Source organism: Cupressus sempervirens, chromosome 5, assembly GCF_028749045.1.
Source record: "Cupressus sempervirens isolate cs-2001-9-10 chromosome 5, ASM2874904v1, whole genome shotgun sequence".
Taxonomy (NCBI): domain Eukaryota; kingdom Viridiplantae; phylum Streptophyta; class Pinopsida; order Cupressales; family Cupressaceae; genus Cupressus; species Cupressus sempervirens.
In genome coordinates this window covers 48,785,535-48,809,497 of record NC_143122.1, presented here as the reverse complement: position 1 = coordinate 48,809,497, position 23,963 = coordinate 48,785,535, and the positions used below count along the sequence as shown (strand labels likewise).

General features: G+C 35.4%; 1 protein-coding gene across 1 annotated transcript in view; it reads right to left on the bottom strand.

Annotated features, from left to right (window-relative positions):
• LOC149554485 (Ribosomal protein S24e family protein) overlaps window positions 1-23,963 on the bottom strand; it is a 135,847-nt gene that overhangs the window by 94,746 nt on the left and 17,138 nt on the right. Inside the window, exon 2 of the mRNA XM_089828538.1 lies at window positions 23,477-23,612. Coding sequence (XP_089684664.1) covers window positions 23,477-23,612 — 136 coding nt within the window. The remainder of the gene's footprint in view (window positions 1-23,476; window positions 23,613-23,963) is intronic.

Here is a 23,963-nt window from a genome sequence, read left to right as displayed (position 1 = left end):
GACTATAGTGCACTTTATGTTATAATTTTAAGTTGAGTTACTTTTTAATTTTTCACTTAAAGTGACTATAGAACTATATAGTTACATTTTAAATTTTTTATTTTAAAATCAAATACTTATCTAAATGTCACTTTAACATAATGTTTATGTATTATATTAAATAATATGATGCATAAATGTTACTTTTGACCCATATTGATGACATTTTTATAAATTTAAGTGAAATATATAACTTAAATGCCTCAAAGTGGACTTTTTATGTGCAAATACATGTAAAAGTCTATGAAAAGTGGAAACTTTTCATGTTATTGCATATAAAAACTCACTTTGAGGATACTTCTCATGCCATTACATCAAAAGCTTGTAAAAGTGGACTTTTTTAATGCAATGACACGAAAAGTAGAGTTTTTGTGCTTATGCATCAAAAAGGTGACACATGTTTTAAAACATGTGACCCTAAAAGGTCTGATTTTGCCTATCAACACATTTTAAAATATGCAATGCACTTCAAAAAGTGAGATTATGCATAAAGACATATTTTAAAACATGCAATAGACTCTAAAAGGTCTGATTTTATATGCATACATGTTTTAAAATATGTAATGGTCATGAAAATGTCCTATTTTGTGAAGAACATGTGTTCTTGCTCCCAAAGAGTCCGATTTTGGCTATAACTCATATTTTTTCCATGGATTTGAATGAAATCTCTTGCATTCAAGGCGCTTTGGATTGGTGATCATTTTGCCTCCATTAAAAATCAGTTTAATGAGCCAAAAAACGTTTTTAAATCTCCCAAGCTAGGGCACGTTTTTGCAAAAAAATCTATAAATCTTCAAATTTGGAAAACATTTTTGCTTGGAATCATGTCGTTTTGGCTTTATTAATGGATTGCATTGCATTGTGATCAATATTTTGGTGTTTAAACACCAAATAGATTTACTTTCAAACCTTGAAGAAACACGTTTTTTCCAAAAATGTTTCAAGAGGATGAAATTCTGAAAACATTGGAAGTTGGAGAGGATTTAGGGCATGTTTTGGCATCTTTCATATTAATCTCCTTGTTTGCTACCCTTCATCATTTGAAATTTCAAGATTGGAAAAGTTCTTACCATTTTTTAAGAAGATTTCAGAGCATCTTTTTCCTTCATTTTTGGCACTTATCTTTCATGTAAGTGGACTTCTTCCTTCTTGCAATTTAATTCATGCTTATCTTTGCTGATTTTATGCATGAAATCGTTGAATGGTTGCCATTTGTAAAAAAATTTGCCTTAGAATGTGCATTTTTCCTTTAAATATGAAGTTTTCTTTCATTTTCATGTTTTTGTTTCTTTCCCAAGTTCCAAATTCGAATTTAAACTTTGAAGTGCATTACATCTTGGCATGTTTTGAGTTGTTTTCAAAGGTATGTTTTTTCTTTTGTTTTGGTTTTGTGTGCTTGTTTGCCAATTTTTCTCCATTTGGAGAAGTTGCAAGTTTTTTCCCAAAAACTTGTTTTCCTTTCATTACATGTGAACGCATTGTCATCTTTCACTTTCCATTTCCATGTCATTCCATCTCACATCTAATCCGATGAATGCGATTACATGTTTTTCATCTCAATCGCCATCCACATATGCATGTAATCCCATTTTCCACTTCCATTTTCACTCATCTCACCTTTCGCTTCCATGTGCAAGACATGATTACATGAAATTTCATACGTGTAATTGCATCCAAAAGGTCCGATTTTGATCAAAAATCATTTTGAAAAGACAAAAAGATGTCATTTTCGCTTTCCGTGTACTTTGACTTCTTTCCTCCAAAAGTGACTATATAACTCATTACCTTACCTCCATTTTTCATTTCCATCTTCTCATATGCATTCGCACTTAAGTACATGTTTCCACCTCATTACATGGTTTACATGCTATCCATCTGCATATACACGTAAAGTGTACCTTTCATTCGCACTTGCATCTCATTTCACCTTCCACCTTCCATTACATGTTGCATTTACATATACACATGTTTCATACAATAAAGCTTTGAAAACACCGTCACTTTTGAAATCAGCAACTCTCACTTTGCACGCATTTCCATGCGTTTCACTTTCGCACATTTTCATTCCATATCATTTCATTCCACATTCCGTTCATTTCATTTCACTTTCCATTCCATTACATATACATATGCCTTCTCTTTGAAAGTCACTCATTTTTCGAATCTTCACTATTGCTCCGGAATTCACTTGCATGGAGATTCCTTCTAATGATGTATTTATGTTTTGGGATTTTTGTGTTGCAGCACAAACACAAGATATGTCCTCGCCATCCAAATCCAAAGGAAAAATGAAATATCAATATGATAAGGAATTGGCTCATGCATCTCCTTCTTCAGTTACATTTGTCTTGGACAACGTGCTGGACACGAAGATTGGTCATGTAGACGTGGCTGATTTTCTACAAAGGATTGAAGCTCCAGCTACTCATGAAATGAAATGTATTAAAAGAAGCAACATCCACTTGGTGTCTACGTTTCCCACGGTGGCTATAGAACCTGATTTTGTTTATGGATGTGCTCAGCGGTTCACCCCTAAAACAAGGACCATCAAAGATGCTGATGGCAAGGTTATCATTAGCCTTGATCCTAAAGTTATTGAACAAATCTTCAAAGTTCCTCACAAATCAGAATGTGTTGATTTGACCAAAGAATCATCATTGACTTGTTGGAATGAGCAAAAAAAGCAATTATTAGAAGTATGTCAACATTTACTGGTTAGACAACAAAAGAAGCAATTTTTTCAAGTGGCCAAAGTCTCTTCATCGGTCAAATTTTAAATAGAAATATAAGGATCTCATCATCCTTCTCAGCAGGATCTGTGGTCTTAAAGATTCTTCCAATTTTGAGCCATGGATGTATAAATTTATATTTCAAATCATAAAGAACAAAGAACACATCTTTTGGGAAGAGCTTATCAGTATTGCGCTCTGCCAGCAAATATGCAATGTAGGAACATCAGTACCTTTTTACATGAATTCTTATCTTGTTTACATTCTTGCTGCCATGGGATCATTTTCGGGTCTTTCTACCAAAGGAGATTGTCTTCAAGTACCTATTTGGGAATACTATGACTAAATCACTTTGGCTAATAGTAAATTCCATTACAAAAGAGTCCAAGATGCCTTCTTTGGACATTACAGGTGTTTGTTCGACAAACAGTTGTCTATCAAATGAGTGTCTGATGCAACATGGGAAAAGGTAAACCAATACGGCTGCATTTTTCTTCAATTTCTCACTTTCACATACTTAAAAGTTGGATATTTCAAGGGAGAACCGTATACCTTACCTAGGTATGCTACAGATCAAATCATTCTAATGGAGTTAGCAAGACAACTCATGGAAGTGCAGAGTGATCAGCATGCTTCACATAGACCCAGATTTGACATTACCTCAGCTAGGCCTTTATCTATTGGCAACTTTTCAATTATTTATGTGCCTAGTGATCAGCATGCTTCACATAGACCTAGATTTGACATTACCTCAACTAGACCTTTATCTATTGGCAACTATTCAATTATTTATGTGCCTAAAGCAAAGAATATGCAAGCAGAGTTGCAGTTGATTACATTGAAGAAGTTCAAGGCTAGATTTGATTTTGATTATCGAGAGATGAATTCTCAAATAAAAAAGGCCTACACTCATGTTCATCGCATTGAAGATATTTGGATTGACATGAGAATAGAACTTGACATTATGAAGATGGATTATTGCACATTAACCTTGCAACAAATAATTGATCTTAATATGTTGGAAATCCCTCCAGATTTCCAAGTTGAAGATGATGGTGACATCCTTGATCCAGAATTCCATCAAGCAAGTTTTGATAAAAAGTGTCGTTTCCCTATTCAATGGCAATAAAAGGAAGGTACTATCATGGACAGGTTTCAATCTATCCTAGTAAACACTAACAAATGGTTGAAAAGTAAAGGCCTTAAAAGAGTAAATCCTAAGATGGGCCTGGATTGTGGAAGTTTTGGTCCTCTTGGTAGGAAATCACAATTGGAAATTACAGGGAAAGATGGTGCCTCATCTTCAAATGCCAAGAATACCTTCAAATTCAAATTAAAGGGCGGAAAAGGCACTGAATCGTCTCAAGTTCCTGAACCAATTCAAGAATTAGCGACAGAATCAAAAGAAGAATTGGAAACAGAATCCGAGAAAGAAGATTTAAATGAAGAAGGAGAAATTAGGATCACATCTCCTCCAAAGCCTACACAAGCCTACATGTCTTCTCTACATGAAGAGCCATTTTTGCATGAGGTTGATGATGGTGTAGATTCATTTTCTACTGTTTTCATTCATTCCATTCCAGTCTCGAAAGTTAACACCATGGCTCTTCCTATTTCATCAGCTGCTCCTCGTGTTCTTGCACATGAACAATATGAACACTTAGCAAATGTGTTTGAAGATTTTCCGACTCTTACCAGTGGTCAAGTTTCCCAACTGGATACATCTTTGACAGGATTTGAACTCTTCATGATGGAGTCTTCTCAACATGTTCCTATGCCTTCAGTGGTACAAACTGAATCATGCTCAGTCACTACAGATATACAATCTGGATCAATGCTAATGGTCTCCACTGTGCCTGCATCTATAGATGAAAGTTTCAGCCTGCCTACATGGTTGAATAGAATAACAACAAAGAGAAGGAAGGTAGTTGTTCCTCCGGAAAATCTTCCTATGAAGAAGACTAAATCTAAATCTTTGAAATATAAGATTGTTTCCAGAATTTTGGTTGATTCCGACAAAACCAAATATGTTGAGGTTGTTGAGCCCTTAGTAGATAAACTTGTTGAAGAGCTTACCCATTCGGACTACAAGTTTACTAAGGTTGAGGTTGGAAAGCAATCTCATTTGAGTTGTTTACAAGATACTCAAGATGCATTGACAAATGTATCAAAAAGCAATCATGAGCTTTGGGAAAAGAAGAATCAGTTGAAACAGGAGATATCTCGTTTGAATGAGGTCATTTAGAAGCAATCTTGTCAGAATGTTATTGTTACATCACAAACATCTAAAGAGAGAAGGTTGATTGAAGCTGCTAAGTCTTGGATACAGGAAATCATTGCTAAAGGAGTTCGAGCTATCACAGAGACACTTGCGGTTCTAAGGCATGTCAAAGAGATGAACAAAATGGAACCAAGCTTAATTTCTTAGACTCAAGAAGCAGATAACATGAAGGAAATCCTTGAGGATTGGGATGAAATGATAAAATTTGATCTGGATGCTATGGTCTCATGTGACGTTCTTCCATCATGTGAAATGTTTTTCAGATTACATGGACTCATTGGTTACAAGGAAGAGACCTTAAGAAAGTTGATCACAAAATTGCAAGTGGCTCTTGAAGATTGTCAAGTAGTTGAAACAAGCCTTACTTGTGATTTGGAGCAATTGGGATATCGTATTACTAATAATCTTGGTAATCTTTTGGCAGCAGAGAAAGTGAATTCAAAATATACAATCAGGATCAATGCTGATGTAAATTCCGAAAATTTTGGTTCGCACACAATGAACAAGTTTGTTTTGTACAAATCTTTGACAAAACAATTGTTAAATAATACAACAACAAATTTCAAAGTTGTGCAATCAGCATATGAAAATGCAGTGAGAATTGACTCCATATCAAAGACTATGGAGATTGTTGCTCTTTCCACAGTGCATGACGTCATTGTGAAACTCAAAGCCTTAAGAAGCAATCTCTAAGATTGTTGTATAGTTTCCATTTCATAGTTGTTTAGAATGCATTACATAAAAAAGTGCAATTGCATGTAATGCGATTTGCATGTATGCAAAAGATGTAATGCGAGTTGCATGTGCAGTTGCATGTAACCCTTTAGTTTCTATAGTTAGACTTGGTCAAAGTTGGTTGAGTTGCTCCCACTTTTTCCTCCACCTTTTTCTCAACTTCTTTGCTTATAGAAAGGAGTGCCCCCTCATTGTAAAATCATCATTATCTTTATGCAAGAAAACTCTAGAGAAATTGTGTCAGCATAACTTTGTTTGTGTAAGCACTATTTTGAGAGAAGTGAATACAAAGGAGCATTTGAGACTTAACTTTGATTAAGTGAGATTGTTATCTGTGTGAATTGTAAGCTTTGTCTATGATTCATCCAAGTTATCTTTGATTCATATCATCTTGTGTTATTGGAAATTGTTCTAGTGAATTGAATTGAAAAGAGTTAAGAAACAATTGAAGCCCGAGCTTTGACCAGGAACAATTGTGAAAATCCATAGTTAGAAGCTTTGTCTATAGCTTGTATTTCGTCTTAATTCGCAAAATAGTTAGATTGTTCTTACTTTTAGGAGTCTTTGTGCCCTAATTGTAAAACTTTTACCATATAGAAGTACAATCGGACTTAGAGCCAAACCGGTACATTTTTAGCTAACCTTTGAGTTAGTGAAGATTTATCGGTATCACTGTTTCCAGCTCTTGATAGAAGTGTAGTTAGAGATTTACCTTGTCCATATTCGTTTTATGAGTAAGTTGATCCTTTCTTGAAAGATAAGAAGAAAGGATATTAGTAACACCCTATTTACGAGATCTCTCGACTTCTTGCTTACCTTGAGTTGATCCAAGGAATGGTGAGAAGGGTGAGCATTCCCTTTAAGGTAGGAGAGACTCTGTCTCACACGCTGTGGCTGGTCATCCTATTTTGCGACTGGATTTTTACCCAAAACTGTTGATTGCAAAATATCCACCCAATAGTTCTCAAACTTCCTCCTAGAGAGCCTCATCGTGACAGAAACCTGCATATCAATATCACTAAATATGGGCCTCCTTAGAGACTCAATGAGAGTTCAAGCCCTCCCACTGAAAACATTGTCATTCCTAAATTTCTAAATACGCCAAATCATTTCAGTTGAAGCTCAAGACGCTACTAAATATAACCTCAAAAAATCAAATATTCTCATTCACAAAGAAACCAAATAGCTTGCAGAATTCGCTAGCAAAAATACAATCAAAAAACAAATGTCTTGCTATCTCAGGAGTCCTGCAAAGATACCACAAATTAAATTCTCCATCGGGCTGTTTCAAAAGTAGCCTGTGCAAAATCAGTCTCCATAAAAAATATTTTTTCTTTGGTTCTACCAATCTAGACCACAGCTTATCAAAGTGCTTGTGCTAGGAAGAAGCATCCAGGTCTATCCCCAGCAGGAATTGATATGGAAGAATACTTCCTCATTATCAGCTAGACAAGAATACATAGTTTTAGCTTTGAAACTAGCCAGCAGTGATCCATCAGAATTGTCAAAAGACACAGACCTATGGTTATCTACAACAAGTTGCTTAGGGAGAAATAAGGATTAGCATGCCTCTCTGATCGCTATATATGTCCCCCCTTGCCCTTGTATGGTACCATATTTGCTGCTAATTTAATTCCAACCTATAAGTTGCCTATTAAACATATTTTCTGCCAATATGTAAATTATTAGAAATAAATTGTAAAACAGAGACTAATGCAAGTAGTTGTAGCACAAAGAGGAGATCAGAGATTGTTGCCAAAACTATGTCAAAGTTAATATACAATTTTCATTCAAGTTATGGTTGTATCTTTGTGTATTGTTTCTACATTTTGCACGGTTTTTACTTCTCAGGTTTCAGTTGAAGTTCATTAATTTTTAATCAAGAAATGCAAAGATATGTGATGAATTCCTTGATTCATACCATTTGTAGTTTGTTGGTTGCAAGTTATAGTATATGATTAGTCTAAATCCACTTAAGCATTACTTCGATTGTGGATATTCATTTGATTGCATCAGTATTGGGTGTTTCGATGAATGTTCACAATACTAAAAATCCTTCGTATCTTTGGAGATTGCATCAATTTTGTATAGTTGTTTCCTTGTGGCGAAGCAAAGCTTGATTGAAGAATCCATTTATCAAAGCATTACCCATTATCCTCATTGTCACTAGATTTCTCTAAACACTGAGTTTTTTTTTTCTTTTATTTTAAGTTCAATTCTGTTTAGCATTCAAGTTTCAGCTGCTTTAAGCGAAAAAAGTTTCTAGGTCCAAGAACAATTAGCTAAGTCCCTTTGTGCATTACCAGCAATATCGCATCATTTTACTCGGTCTATGTCCAACACGAAGTCAAACGTTTACAGTTTAAACCTTGGGGTTGCCTTATTTAGGCTTCACATTGTTTTTCATTTGAGGTTTACTTGTTCAAAATATGATAGAAAACTTGGTATTTTATTTTGTATAGGCTAGTGTGACAAAACACGCATCAACAAATCTGATCACTATAACATTGAACAATTTTTTGTATCGCCCATAATATCAGCATGAAACATTATGAATGTTTATTTTATTTATTTGCCTCCCTATTTTGCCTTTCAATGTGCTTTGCCCTAAAATTTCTGGCAAGAGATGTTGATTTCTGGTCAAGAGACTTCAAAGACGACAAAAGATGTCACCCAAAGGAACCCTGAAACTTAGGACACTCCTAGAGAATCTCCGGCACTAGATATGCATCTTCACCTCCAAGACGCATCTCTGGGTATGGAGACAGATCTCTTGGTTATCATGGTATATTTATAATGTTTTCATTCCAACCCTAAACAGGTTGATGAACATGAAAGTTAGCCTGCTCTTGAGGTAGATGCATTAAACTCAGCCACTTCCATAGAAAATAAACTTTCTAGTTCCTGAGAATTCTCTTTTACACCATTCAAGTTTATTTGACCAAAGCATTTGTTAATTTTTGTCATTTGTTGTTTTTGGTTTGCAAAAATGGGTCTCAGTTTTGCTTCTTGTTCTTACAGGTCACGGCTTCGAGTCTCCCTTCAGTGGTTGTTGAAGACTCGGTCAGTGTTGAGGAGGAGATTGTTGACTTGGTGGCCAGTACCTCCTTGGAGATTCATGACATGGCTTAAACAACTCCCATGGATCGGGATAAATCTGGTATTTGTATTGGGCATTTGACAGTTCGAGCTTTTGGTGCAACTAAAAATGATTCCAACAAAATAACACCTTGTCAAAAGAAAGAAAAACAATATTTAGCTAAACTATTTCCTGATGATTTATAAACCTTTTTTATCTATATAATTTAGTGGCATGGTCTCTAATCACATTTTGCGACACAAAGAAAAAATTATGCTCACAATATATAATCAAGCAATAGTTAACAAAATTGTTTCACAATGAAATGGCTTGTCTAGATGCCAAACAAGCATTGTCTGAAATGCTTAACATTAAACTTCAATAGGTTTTTACCATAGTTACACCACCCTAGGGAATAGTGGAACAGGTTTCCAGGTGGGGGTGTTATGGGCCCTCAATTGGGGATGGCGGGGGAAGGCGGCAGGGGACGAGAGGGGGGGCTTGTATATACTATATACTATACATAGGGTACTTAAAATGCTAATAAGACATAGAGATGTAAAATACTAATTTACTAAAATTTAAATATTTGAACATTGAACGTGAAAGTAGAACACTGAACATTGAACAGTAAATATTAAACTTTTAAATACTTGAATCAGCAAATGTAAGAGTTCTAACTTCTATTATGTAAATATTAAATAATAATAGTCACAGATATCAAAAGTGCGAGTATCTCATCATAAAGATGATTACATTGAGCAGCATGATATGATATTCAATACGACCAATAGAATATTCGAAAAATGTTCAAGTTTTTTAAACAATCTTTATCTTTTTTTGTTGGACAAGGGACACCCAGCCCTCCCTTGGAGAGGTCAAGGGACTTGTTTTCATTCCCTTATCCCCTCAGGAGATGTCAGGACATCCCCCATCTCCTCAATGGCGCTGGGACATCCCCCTATCTCTACCAAAACGGCAACAGATTGGTGGCACCACTGGAGACATTGGAACAATGTTTGCTTGTATCTACTAGAACAGCGATAGACTGGTGGCACTGTTCAAGACGCCGAAATAGTGTCCCCAGCGCGTCCCTATCTCAAAGACATTGGGGTTTTGGGGAGGATGCACCCCCCTGTTACTAATATTTTTGCGTACATGATTCACATATAAAATAAGGGTGTGGTACATTCTTGAAATTTCAGGAAAAAGAGTATGACACTAATATATATTTGCTGAATTGTCTCAAAATGAAAAAACATATAAAACAATAGCCCAAAAGTTTCTTTCTTGGTCTATGATTTATGTTTTGCAGTTTAATAACTTTATTATTGTATTTGTATGATTGTATCCATTTTTTGTTATCAATTTGTACGGAGGTAGAGAACCATTAGGAAGCAACTCCAGTGGAAATGAAAATAATCTATTTTTTACATGTTGATGGAATTGATTTGAGTATATAATAAGCTTTAACTTGGTTACATCAAGCATTAGATGTAACTTACAAGAGCCAAACTCCCCAAATTAATTTCAAACTAATAGCCTTGCATACAAAGAGAAGAGTCATATTGGAATAAGATCTTCATTACTGTCATTTTGTTTTAAGTACATAAAAAAGCCCAAGACATTTGGGAATCCAAATGCTTCTCCACTAATGTTGTTCTAAATTGTGTCCAAGGACAGAGAAATACAAGACATTTAGGAGTAAAGGTTGAAATATCATTTTCTTGGATTTAATGAAACTTATTATTATATGTATTACTTACTTAGATATATTGTCTCGCAGCAATAAGGGTTTGATTTATTACATCAAAAAGCCAAGAAATGTAGATGAAAAATAGACACATTGACAATCAATACTAATATTCCCTTTAGTGAAATTGGGAAATCAAGTTACACATTCCAAGCTTGCAAATAAGTACTCCAAGATTGAAACTATCAGTCAATAACCAGATTGCTAGATAAGAAAAGTTATAACCAGATTGCTTGATAAGAAAAATTATCTCAATTAGTTGCATACCTATGACTTTATTGTCTATGGCATCTTCATGTGTTGTGATCTCTATGGTTGTGAAAAGTTGTGATTCTTCTTGACAATTGCATTGCTAAAGACATTTAATCAATCTGATTCTGCTCAAATTAGGATTGAGGTATGATCCAGATACTTATTGCGACCACCTCTATACTTTGCAAAAGAATAAAAGAGTGGCAAATATGACTGGGCTTGCGTCCAAGCATGGAGTTCCCAGCTCTCGGGGTTTGTATCCTTAAAAAAATAGTTATTTGATTTCCTTGTGTGCGTATTTGTCCAACGCAATGAATGTAATGCCAAGATCAAAAAGCTCGATAGAGAGCACAAACGAGAGAGATAAAATGATATGATCAAATGAATGATTCAATAAATGATCAAATGATAATAGATGTATACAATATAGATGTGCCCTAAGATATGGGAAATGCATGATAACTAGGAGAGATGCAAGTGATAACGTAACAAGTAGACAAGGTGTAATCACATGTCCACTAGTGGTGGATCATCCTCCATTATACAACAAAGTACATGCAACATGTGCAATAATGAGAGGATGATAATGTGATAAGAGCACAAAAGGTGGATCTCACAAATTAAGAAGTGTGAGATTACAACTAACTCCACCTCAAGCGGATTTCTCCTACACCATGTGCTAAAATGAAATGCAAACTCCTATGTGTCTACATGACAACTAATATGCGAATGTATTATCCTAAGTAAACCTTAGTAAAGTGTAATTAGTGAATATTTAATTACACCAACCCCAACCCCCCCAACAAAGTGTAACTTAGGGAAGTGCATTTAAACTCACAAAGCTATATGACAATGCATGGTGGGTCTCCGCTACTAGGCCATATTAGGTATCTATATACAATCTGCAAGTGCAAAAAATATACAATGCATTCTTTCATAAAGCATAGAAAGAGAGAAAACCTCATGGAAGAACCCTCCTCCAAAAAAGAAAGATAAGTACAATAATAAATAATGAGAGAGAAGACTTGGTGACGAAAATATCCCCCCTCCACCATGAGACAGAATAAGGAAGTCAAGTGACCCCCCTAAAGAAATATCACAAACCCCCAAGAGAGCTTGCAAATGAAGATACTTGCTCTTAGTGAAGAGGTTGGTGAAGTTGTCTGCAATCTATATTATCATAGGACAATATCGCAACTCAATGACCTACTAATGTATCAGCTCTTTGATGAAGTATGTATAAACCTCAACGTGTTTGGTCCATTGATGTTGAACTAGGTGTTTTGTGATCTCTATAGCACCTTGATTATCACAAGGAATGACTATTAGTCATGGACTACTGAAAACAAACTCCTTTTGGCTATGTTGAAGCCAAAATAGCCTTTGTAGCTGCATTAACAGCCCCTTGAAACTCTACTTTAATTGAAGAAAGAGTGAGAACATTTTGCTTCTTACTTTGCCAACAAATGGGGTTGAAACCAAGATGAAATACATAGCTTGAAGTAGATTGGCAACCAACAAGATTGCCTACATAATTTGAGTCTATTTATCCAACCAAGTCAAGTCTAGTACCTATTAAATAAAGAACCACGTGTATGTGTACCCTATATGTAGAGCAATGAGTATTGTCTGCCTTTAATTGAAGCTCATGTGGCTCTTGCATTAAGCAAAAAAATATGCCAACTCAAAGGCTATGGCAAGGCGTGTAGCATCAACAAGTGGTGTGGTACACTTAGTCTCTAACTTGACAACCCAAAAGAAAAGGAGTCAGTGCAACCTTGCAATCACTCATGCGAAACCCAACAAGTAAATCAAGAGCATACTTGAGCTGAGAAAGTGTAATCCCTATTTATGTGATCTCAATACCAGAAAATAATGATGTAAACCCAAGTCTATCATAGTACTCCCTATAATGATCACATCATCAACATAGAGAACAAGTATCAAGTAGAGTCTTCATGTCGTAGAATTTAGACATTTGAATTTAAATGAAACTAGATGAGCCCTGCTAAGATAAGAAAGGACTTTCTGAATCTGCAAACCATAGAAGTATCCTATATGAATCCCTAGGGCCACTCCACATAAATCTCCTCATGAAGATCCCCATTAAGAAATGCACTCTTTAATCCATACAATATAGCCCATCCATGCACTCCAACAATAGCAAGTGTCAAACGAAAGGAATTCATCTCGGCAACAAGTGCAAAGGTCTCAATATAGTCAACACCATGAACCTAGGAAATACCTTTTGCAAAAAGTCTAGCATTACACTTGTCCCCACTTCCATCCACTACAAACTTGGTCCGGTTGATCCACTTACATCAAACCATCTTTCTTCCCTTTCGAAGATCTAAGTCCCAAGTGTTATTTCACATCAGAGATTTAATACTCTTCCTCTGTGGCTAAGTCTCATTCAAGAGGCCCTAAAGTTTCCTTAAATGACTATGTATCTAAAGCAATTGCAATATAAGCATGGGGAAATGATTTATGTTGTGCCCTTGTCCTCCTAGTGCTTGAAGGATTCCCCACAAGGGAAACTGTTGAACTAAGTGTTTGTTGTGCCCAATGAGGTCTAGTGGAAGAAGGAATGTTCGCAACTGTTTCTTGACCATCAAAAGGTGGAAGCTTTCCAAAATGGAGGAAGGAGGAGAAGAAGCCAAGCTAGGACAATTTTCTTCAAAGTGAATACCCCTCTCAAAGAAACATGTGTCACTAGATCTATTAGTTTGTATGCCTTAAGAGTCTTAGCATAACCAACAAATATGGAAGGCCTACTTTGTGGTTCCATACACTTTTGTGTAAGCATTCGTTCCCAAGCTGAACAACCAAAGACAAAATGTTTGACAACCAATTTTCCACCACACCAAGCCTCACAAGGAGTGACTCCATCTAAGGCCTTATGAGGAATTCTATTTTGGATGTGACTGGCACAACATATAGTTTCATCCCAAAATGCTTGATCAAGAGACTTAACATGAATTCTACAAGTGATCATCCCCTTGAGAGTTCTATTCTTCCTTTCTGCAATGTCATTCTGTTGTGGAATGTATGCAACTGAATGTTGAAGATCAATAACCTCAAGCATGCAAAAATCTATAAGCCTTGAGTGCACACACTCCCATTATTTGTACGAAAAATCTTGATGGCCTTTCCTAACAGCTTCTCAATATGAGACTTGAAGGTGAGAAATTTATCAAACATTTCACTCTTGTGACTAAGAAAGTAGACCCAAGTGTAGCGTGAAAAGTCATCAATGAAGGCAAGTACATAGCAATCCTTGCGAAATGATGGCACTTGAACTAAGCGTGTTACATCACTGTGAACTAACTCAAGAACAAATGTCGCTCTCCCAAACTTACCCTTGTCAAGCTTCTCTTCAAGATGCTTCCCACTTCACAACCTGACCATACACCCTATGAATACTTGACTTGAGGTAAACCTTTGACAATATCCTTGTTGCTAAGTTGTTGAAGATAGCAATAGTTGGGATGTCCAAACCTTTCATGCCAAAGTTTATTTTGCGAATTTGAGTGTATCAACAAGGCATGTGAAGAAGGCTTGGGCACAAAGTGAGAAAAGAAATAAAGCCTTGTATCATGATTAGCTTTACTCATTGCAATCACAAAATCATCCTTAAGATTTTTCACTACAACCGAACCAAGAAGGAACTCAACTTTATTTCCACCGCCATAGTGAGTGATTTGGTAAATTGAAAGGAGGTTGGTGCTAAGGCTTTGGAACATAGAGAACATCTTTGAAAACTCCACTGTCCACTTCAACTTCCACTTGTGTATCATCTTCAACATAGATATGAGGTACCTTAGATAGTTTCAAGGAAGAAAATTGCTCCATTGAAGTACCCATATGATGTGTGGCACCCAAATCAAGACCCCATTTCTCCAAATTAGTTTTACATATGCTTGCCCTTTACCCTTTGAAATGGAAGGTATTGACTCCTTTGCCTTGTAGGTACTTGGCAAAATCAATATGGTTCTTCTTGAGTAAGTTTGTCAACCCATCAATTTGCTTAGTCTTGCAATGACGCTCATCATGATTTGGTTTCTTGCAATATGCACAAAAAAATTTATACTTCTTATAGAATTGATCTCCTTGTTGTCAGAAAAAACCTTGCTTTGTTGCAAGGAGGAAGATTGTTGTGTGTCGGATTGCGATTTGGCCTTTCACTGCTTTTGCTTCTTGTTGGAGCCTTTACCACCTCAATTCCTTTGATTCCCATGATAAGCCACCAATGCATTAGACCTTGAAGACTTGAGAGTCCCCATAGTCATCAATTCTTCTTGTTCTAAGAGCAACCTTTCTGCAAATGAATCAAACGAAGGCTTCATTAAGGCACTTCCCATGGTAAACTTGTGAGTATTGTAACTTGAAACAAAAATTGCATGTTCAAGAGGAAGATGTGTCACAAGTGATAGATCAATTTGTCATCCTACATGGGATTTACCACAACCCTTATGTTGTGCTCTATAATCATTAGTTTTGTTGGTATAGTCTTGAATTGTGTCAAAGTTCCTAGGATCCAATTTGAGAAGATCAACCTTAATTGTATATCCCTTTTCCTTATCAACTTTACCATACAACTCGTGCAAGTTTATCCCAAACTTCCCTCGCATTGTTGATGGCTAAGATGTTATAAAAGATATTATCATGAACATTTGTTCTCAAGTAACCTATGTCCCTGAAGTTTCTGGTATGTCCTTTATTCTTTGCATTCACATCGCTCATTAATTCTACCATCCACACAATGATTCGAACAATTCACCATTAACATGCGCCATATTTTATCTTTCCATGTAGCATAGTTATGTGGAGTTAATAGTGGACATGCAAGAGAATCCATGATGCAAAAATGAAACAGCACAATAGAGAAAGAGACACCAACACATGAGACACCCCCCCCCCCCCAAAATTAACTCACCTCTCCCAAAATGATGACTTTGGCACATTATATATTGTGTGTGTATAACTTCCACTTGCCTAATTTAGGCCAAAGCGGATTTCCGATATTGATGTTTACAAATAGCTTTATGAGGCCATATTAGTCTCAATTCAATATTGCTCAGAATCAAATCAAAATCTAAGCATTACAATGACCATACATGGCCATAAAAGACCTGACTTTGAAAGCAATAATTTTGCCTAGAAAAGGCTACAATATTATTGATATATGAGGAAAATTCAAAAACTATTTACTCTCACAAAAATGACACATAAAAAGTGTTCATATGAGCCCAGATGAAGCCTCTGAAGTTGCAAAATCAAAGATTAGAAGTACAATTACCAAAAACTGCAATTTATACAAAATTCGTACACCAAAACCAGAAAATAACACCACCCTTGAAAAGTTTACAAAAATCCTAACCAAAATACTAAAAAAATGCTCTCAAAAGAGAGCTCAGATGACTAAGCTAGGGCCTTTCAATGCTGGACTGTAAGTTCAAATATTCAAATAGTGAGGGGTCCAAACTTTTCAACCTTGTCGATGTCATCAATTATATGAGGTTAAATTTAACATCCAAACAGTCATCATAGTAGTTCAAAATTGCCAAGAAATAATGGTCAAACAATGGCCAAAATTAATGTAGTAGAATGATGACACAATTGCTTTGTTAAATTTGACATCCAAACAATTGTTAATGCAACATAAAAAAACACATATCTCACGACTTTACAACAATCAAATTTAAAGTAGCAAAATGAAATGTAAAAAGAATGAACCTCCTCATTTATTGGGTAGTGATGTGGCAACTATAGAAGGCACTAATGTGGGCCAAAGTGACTTAGGTGCCACATGTAGCAAAGCTGTTGATTGGGAGACACCGCATTAACCGGCTTGGTGGCAGTCAAGTGAGGAGCTCGCCAAGCTGTGATCAATTGTAGCTGTGGGATTTTATAATCCCACAAGATGGGATATAATGCCTTCAAAACCTCCTTTGTACACCAGTTATGACAAGAGCTCGGCCCGCTATAGAAAGGTAGGTTTTTCAGTTCCGAATGCATTTGGTGATGCTGCTTGTTCTACTAGGGGCGAGATCAGGGACAGGGTTGGAGTTTAGCAACCCGATTCTTGTTCCTACAATTTGTACAGATCACCAAACCTACCACTCAAAAATAACATCCAAAAGCCTAATAGGCCAAATTTTTTGCCTAAAAATATTATGACGACAATAATAAAATGTAGATGCAAAAAATTGACAGAAATGAAAATAAATTCAGATCTGAAATTGAAATTCCCCAAATAACATTACCAAATTGCAGATCAGGCCTTAGCAGTCTAATTTGCAAAAAAAATGTCTCAAATTTTACTTTTACTTTTACCAGAATGGTCACACGGATGCAATGGTGAGGTCTGATATTCCTCAAAACGCTCCCACAAGCTAGTGATTCTAAATTTGAATCATGACCTTCCAAAAGTTCATGCAAAAATGGCTCTCCAATGGCCTAGCAATAAACACTCCTATGATCTGTAAACTAGGATTTACAAGTTTTATAACTTTAATCCAAATACAAAATTAATCCCTGATCCAAGAAGTAATTGTGTGGCTATGTCTTTCAAACATTGAAATTACAAGAAGAATTATGCTTAAACACAAAAGAAAATAATATAAAAGAAACTTAAATAGATGAGAGAATAAGAAAGAGAATAAGGAGACGCAAACAATTTGATATAGAGTTCGTCCAAGTAGGACTACGTCTCTGGGTCTGCTTCTCAATCGAGGGACTGCTTTATTAATTTTATCAAGCAAAACACTTTGTTACAGAATCCAAGCTTCCAGCCTTCACAGTCTCTCTTGTGCACTTGAAGACAAAACACCATGCCTCTGTGCTTACAAATCCTCTCACAAGGAAAAGTTATTTCTTTACAAAAATGCTCTCTCCAGAATTTCTCCAAGACTATTATTTTTCCCAAGGACTAATTCCCAAAGTCTAATTTCTTGCCACAGACTAATTCCCCAAGGGACAATAAACCCCCTTTTATACAAGTTTATTTGCCTATAACCCCCTTTTATACAAGTTTATTTGCCTATTATGGTGAAAACCATAATAGCTACAAATCTCCCACTTTTATATAATAATCTCCTCATTAAAATAATATCTTACAAAAAAATATACTTTCCAAGGAATGAATGATTTATAAGTTGATCCTAAAATCCTTCTCGGAATTTATCTAAAAAAATTATTAATCATTTTAATATTTATTTGGCTCTCCTTAGAAATAACTTTAATATTTTAAGGATTTGTATCCTTAATTATAGTGAAGAATAGAGCTTGCTATTTTATAGTGGTTCATAATCCAACCCTTTAAACTAGGGATGGTAAATGACATTTTTTTTTAAAAGTTTGTGGCTAATTTGTTAGGAAATATCGACCCACAAAAATAGAGGCGCTTGAAAATAGGGAGCTCGTTTTTCTGAGGTAAAAGTAATTCTGCAATATCTTCCACATTTTATCTCAAATTTTGATGAAATAAACACCGTTGGAAAGCTCTTAAAAAACTCTTCGCAATGATACCAATATTGACCCTTTTTGATGACTTTGTTTTTTTACCTTTTCCTAAGCCCTCTGATTTACCGATTTCACCAAACTTTTGACTGAGCATAACTTCTGCATATGAGATCCTTTTGACCCCATCCAAGTTATGTCAAGGTCTAATTTTTTGAGATCTTTTGGAATGATGCTGAATTTGAGAGATTTTGAGACTGTACAAATTTTAGGCTTGCTAGATCCACCTTGATCATTCCTCCCCACTAAGAATCTTTTGGACCTCCAAAAGTCTATTTTTACATAGATTGAAAGTGAGGGCATGTTCACCTCACTTGTCCAATATCGCTTGTACAACCTGCTGGAATTTTGAATATCTGCTCATCATAAACACAATAAAAAATGAGATAGCATTGCTAACACAATTAACTATACATCCACCAAGATTCATTATTGCATCCATCACCCACATAGTACCAACTAGTAGAAAAAGAAGCAACAACACTGAATAAACTGATTGAAAAGGAAAAATATCAACTCTCATGATCCCCTGCACAAGAGCGCCATTAGAAAATGAATCATCCAAACCCTCTTTTACCATCACTAGTCGAAGACTTGATTCTGCTTGCACCTAATCCTCACTTGTTGTGGCAGACATGAGAGTCAATCTACTAATTGCATTTACAATCATTTTCAAATGCCCTATATTTACAATTGTTCCTTCATTCTTCAGAGGATGAGCCTTTACAATGTACTCAATCCCATCCTTAAACAAATGATACCTATTATGCTCCCTATAGAAGATAGCTTTTCTATCATATTAGTACGGACTACCCAACACAATCCCACATATGTCTAGTGGTACCACATCAAAGTCAACCTCGTCTATGTATTTGGATGTTATTGCAAATCTTAACCTACATTGCTTTGTTACTCGCAGTTCGTTATCATTGCACACCCAACCTAAAGGAGGTCTCTTATGTGGCTTAGTTTCCGATCCTAATTGTTCAACAACTTCTTCTGAAATCAAATTAACTTGGGATCCACTATCTATCAATGTGTCAATTTTAGTGTTCTTAGAAATCACCCTTATATGAAAAAGTTCACACCTTTTACTATCTTCAGAAACATCACTACTTTTGAAAATAGAACATGAAACATTAGTGGTAGAATCAACAAAAGCTTTAACTTTCAGACCCACAACTGATATTTTTGTTTAATCATCAAAATCTGATCCAAGCTCCTGAACAATAATGGTAGTCTTTTGCTTTCCTTTGCGATCCTTCTTAAACCACTTTGGTTTCAACTCTGGATGCAATTTCTAACATTATGAATCCGCATGCTCTTTCTTCTGACAATGTGAACAAGTAGGTTTTTCACCTTCCTCTTTCTTCATTGTGGTTGCTTTCTTTCCCTTCTTGTTGCCTTCAAGAGGAACAAATTCTTTCTTTAAATTGAAACTTGTGTTTCCTCCACCTGCTTCAATATGGGTTGCTTGAACACATACTTCATCAAAGTTAGAAGGACTAAACATCAATATTGTATACTTTAAATATGAATGCATTCCACCTATATACATTAACAAAGTATCTTGTGTATAAAGATGAATTCCAAGAGTTAATGCCTTCTTCCTAAACCCCTGTGTATACTCTTGCACAGACTGCCCTTTACCTTGTTTTAGATTTTGCCAATCCATCATGGCTTGTTGCATATGACCCAAAGGATAAAACTATTTCTTCAAAGCAGAAGTAAATTCATACCAAGATGAAATGATTTTTCCATGTGTAGATCATCCTGGATCTTACTCTCCCACCAAACTAATGTAGTACCTCCTATTTTGAGAGCAGCTAGCTAGATTCTAGAAGAATCATCCAAAATATTTTGAACTCTGCGATACACTTTAATTTGCTTAAGCCAATTATCTAGTTTTTCTACATCCAATTCGCCACTATATACAGGCAAATCAAACTTAACATCAAGTTTTAACAAAGGTGTCTTCACATGTTTCTTTTTAGAAGAAGTAAAATTAGAAGAAGAAGAGGAGGAAGAAGATGAAAAAGATGAGGATGAAGGTTCAAGAGGGTCACTACCACCTCCTACTCCTTTGCCTTTGTCATCTTTTGACGAAGATTTAGCTTCTTCTTTCTTCCTAGGCTTGTTCACCTTTCTCAATTGTTGTTCATGCCTCTCCTAAAGAAGAATGTCCACCAAAGACTTCAATTCCACAAATGCTCTCTGGAAGGTTTCTGCATCAAACTCAGAAAAAATTTGTTCAAATGGAATGATTCATGGAAAAGTTCTTCTTTTCCCAATCTCTAGATTGAACTCTACAAGTTCACCTTCTCCTTGTTTTAACTTCAACCTGGTTAACATTCACCACTTGCAATTTCTATACAAAACAGGCTCTAATACCAACTTGATCTATAAACTAGGATTTACAAGTTTTATAACTTTAATCCAAATACAGAATTAATCCCTAATCTAGGCAGTAATTGCGTGGCTATGTGTTTTAACCATTGAAATTACAAGAAGAATTATGCTTAAACACATAAAAGAAAATAATATAAAAGAAACTTAAATAGATGAGAGAATAAGAAAGAGAATAAGGAGACAAACAATTTGATACAGAGTTTGTCCAGGTAGGACTACATCTCTGGATCTACTTCTCAATTGGGGGACCGCCTTATTAATTCTGTCAAGCAAAACACTTTGTTACAGAATCCAAGCTTCCAGCCTTCACAGTCTCTCCTATGCACTTGAAGACAAAACACAACGCCTTCGTGCTTACAAATCCTCTCACAAGGAAAAGTTATTCCTTTACAAAAATGCTCTCTCCAGAATTTCTCCAAGACTATTATTTTTCCCAAGGACTAATTCCCAAAGTCCAATTTCTTGCCACAGACTAATTCCCCTTCTAAGGGAAAATAATCCCCCTTTTATACAAGTTTATGTGCCTATTATAGCGAAAACCATAATAGTTACAAATCTCCCATTTTTATATAATAATCTCCCTGTTAAAATAATATCTTACAAAGAAATATACTTTCCAAGGAATGAATGATTTATAAGTTGATCTAAAATCCTTCTTGGAATTTATCTAAGAAAATTGTACATCATTTTAATATTTGTTTGGCTCTCCTTAGAAATAGCTTTAATATTTTAAGGATTTGTATCCTTAATTATAGAGGAGAATAGAGCTTGCTATTTTATAGGGGTTCATAATCCAACTCTTTAAACTAGGGATGGTAAACGACAATTTTTTTTTTAAAAAGTTTGTGGCTAATTTGTTAGGAAATATAGACCCACAAAAATAGGGGCGCTTGAAAATAGGGAGCTCCTTTTTCTGAGGTAAAAGTAATTCTGCAATATCTTCCACATTTTATCTCAGATTTTGATGAAATAAACACTGTTGGAAAGCTCTTAAAAAACTCTTCGCAATGATACCAATATTGACCCTTTTTTATGACTTTATTTTTTTTTTACCTTTTTTTGAGCCCTTTGATTTGCCAATTTCACCAAATCTTTGACTGAGCATAACTTCTACATATGAGATCCTTTTGACCCCGTCCAAGTTATGTTGGGTCTAATTTTTTGAGATATTTGGAATGATGTTGAATTTGAGAGATTCTGAGACTGTACAAATTTTAGGATTGCTAGATCCACCTGGATCATCCTATGGCTCTGATACCATGTAAGAATTTTCCTAAGGCAATCAATGTAATGCCAAAATCTAGAAGCTCAATAAATAGCACAAACAAGAGAAATAAAATGATATGATAAAATGAATGATTCAATAACATGATCAAATGATAATATGAATACACTGTTGATGTGTTTGAATATATAGGCAATGCATGATAACTAGGAGATATACAAATGACAACCTATCAAGTAGACAATGCGTAGTGACATATCCACCACTAGTGGATCATCCTCCATTGTACAACAAAGTATGGGAAACAATGAGAGGATGATAATATGATAAGAACACAAAAGGTGCATCTCACAAATAAAGAGGTGCGAGATAACAACTAACTCCACCTCAAGTAGATTTCTCCTAAACCATGTGCTAAAATGATTTGCAAATTCCTAAGTGTCTACATGACAACTACTATGCAAATGCATTATCCTAAGTAAACTTACGTGTAATTAATGAATATCATATTACACCAACTCCTTGAACGGAAAACCAAAATTCAAAATGATTCATAATCAACTCCAGCTCCCATTGATGCCTCTTTATAAGAGATCCCAAAAAGGTGTTGGCATATCCTTAATTCACCTATTTTTGGCAACTTAGGCAATTAGATTATTTGCTTCTCATTAAAATGACCGCTATGTAAAACGGTTTGGGAAAATAAAACCATAACTCAAGTGCCCCCCTTTAATGACTGCATGTAAATAATTAAATTCTTATTAACCAGAAGTTCCCAACCATAGCCTTTTTTGGCCATATATTCAATTATCACATTATCTCCTTTATTAACTTGATGCTTTAGCCTAAGGGAAGAAAATTAATAGGCTAGTATTATTTTTTATTGACGTGCTAACTGAGAATGGACATTACAAAGGTTCCCTTGTGAGCAGCTTGCACTTAGAGAAATGCTTACAAAGAGAATGTAACCTTAAAATGTCTATCCCAACAAAAATGACAGAGAAAAAAGTGCAAGAGAATTACACGGCCTGGTTCATGGCTAAACTGTAAGAATAACAAATAAATAATAATACATAAAGCGGCAAAGCTTAAAAAATCCATTGACTGGAAAAGTTTAAAATATTGCGTGTGCTGAAACCATAGCTGTAATGATCATAGTATAGGAATTGGTAATAAATAAGAAGCAAATGCAGTAAACATTTTATCTAATATCATATACCTAAGGAATGTTGCACATTACAATATCTACATCCAACACTATATCATATATGTGAAAAGCAAAGAATGGGGCAAAATATCAGATACTCAAGGAATATACTGCACTTTACATATCTATATCCAAAAGTCATCTTGTGATATACTAAGACCTGTCAGGATCCAAATCTTTTGAGGAAAATGTTAATGCAGGTGAACTGATACTTGGAGCACTTTTTCAAGAACTGCAAGTACTTACATGCCAGTTGGAGTATAGGCCCTAGTGTATGCAACTTTAATATCCTCTGGTGTCAAACCACAACCATCAAAATAATGTGCAATGTCCGTCTTCAAGGTGTATCGACTTGTACCAAGCAATTTTGCATAGATAGAACCTAATACACCAGTAAAGAATACTTCAGAAAAAGCATTGAATCTGTGATTGAAACAAGTAACCAAACAATAAGCCAGGATGAGCTGATAGCAATCAAAGATTTGATGCAAAGCCAAATATCAAGTGAATCTTTAACACCTGTTTCACCAACCAGTTCCCAACTCAGTGTTTATGAAAGAAAAACATGAAATGGCACCAAAGTTATTCTGGTTGCATTTTCAAACATGTTACAGGCAACAATAAGAAACATTTAATCACATTGGCAATATTAGAGACACAATGCAATAATCCTGGTGGCTATGATAAAGTGTAAGCATAAAAAGAACTCTAGCAGATAGTCAAAATCTAAAAG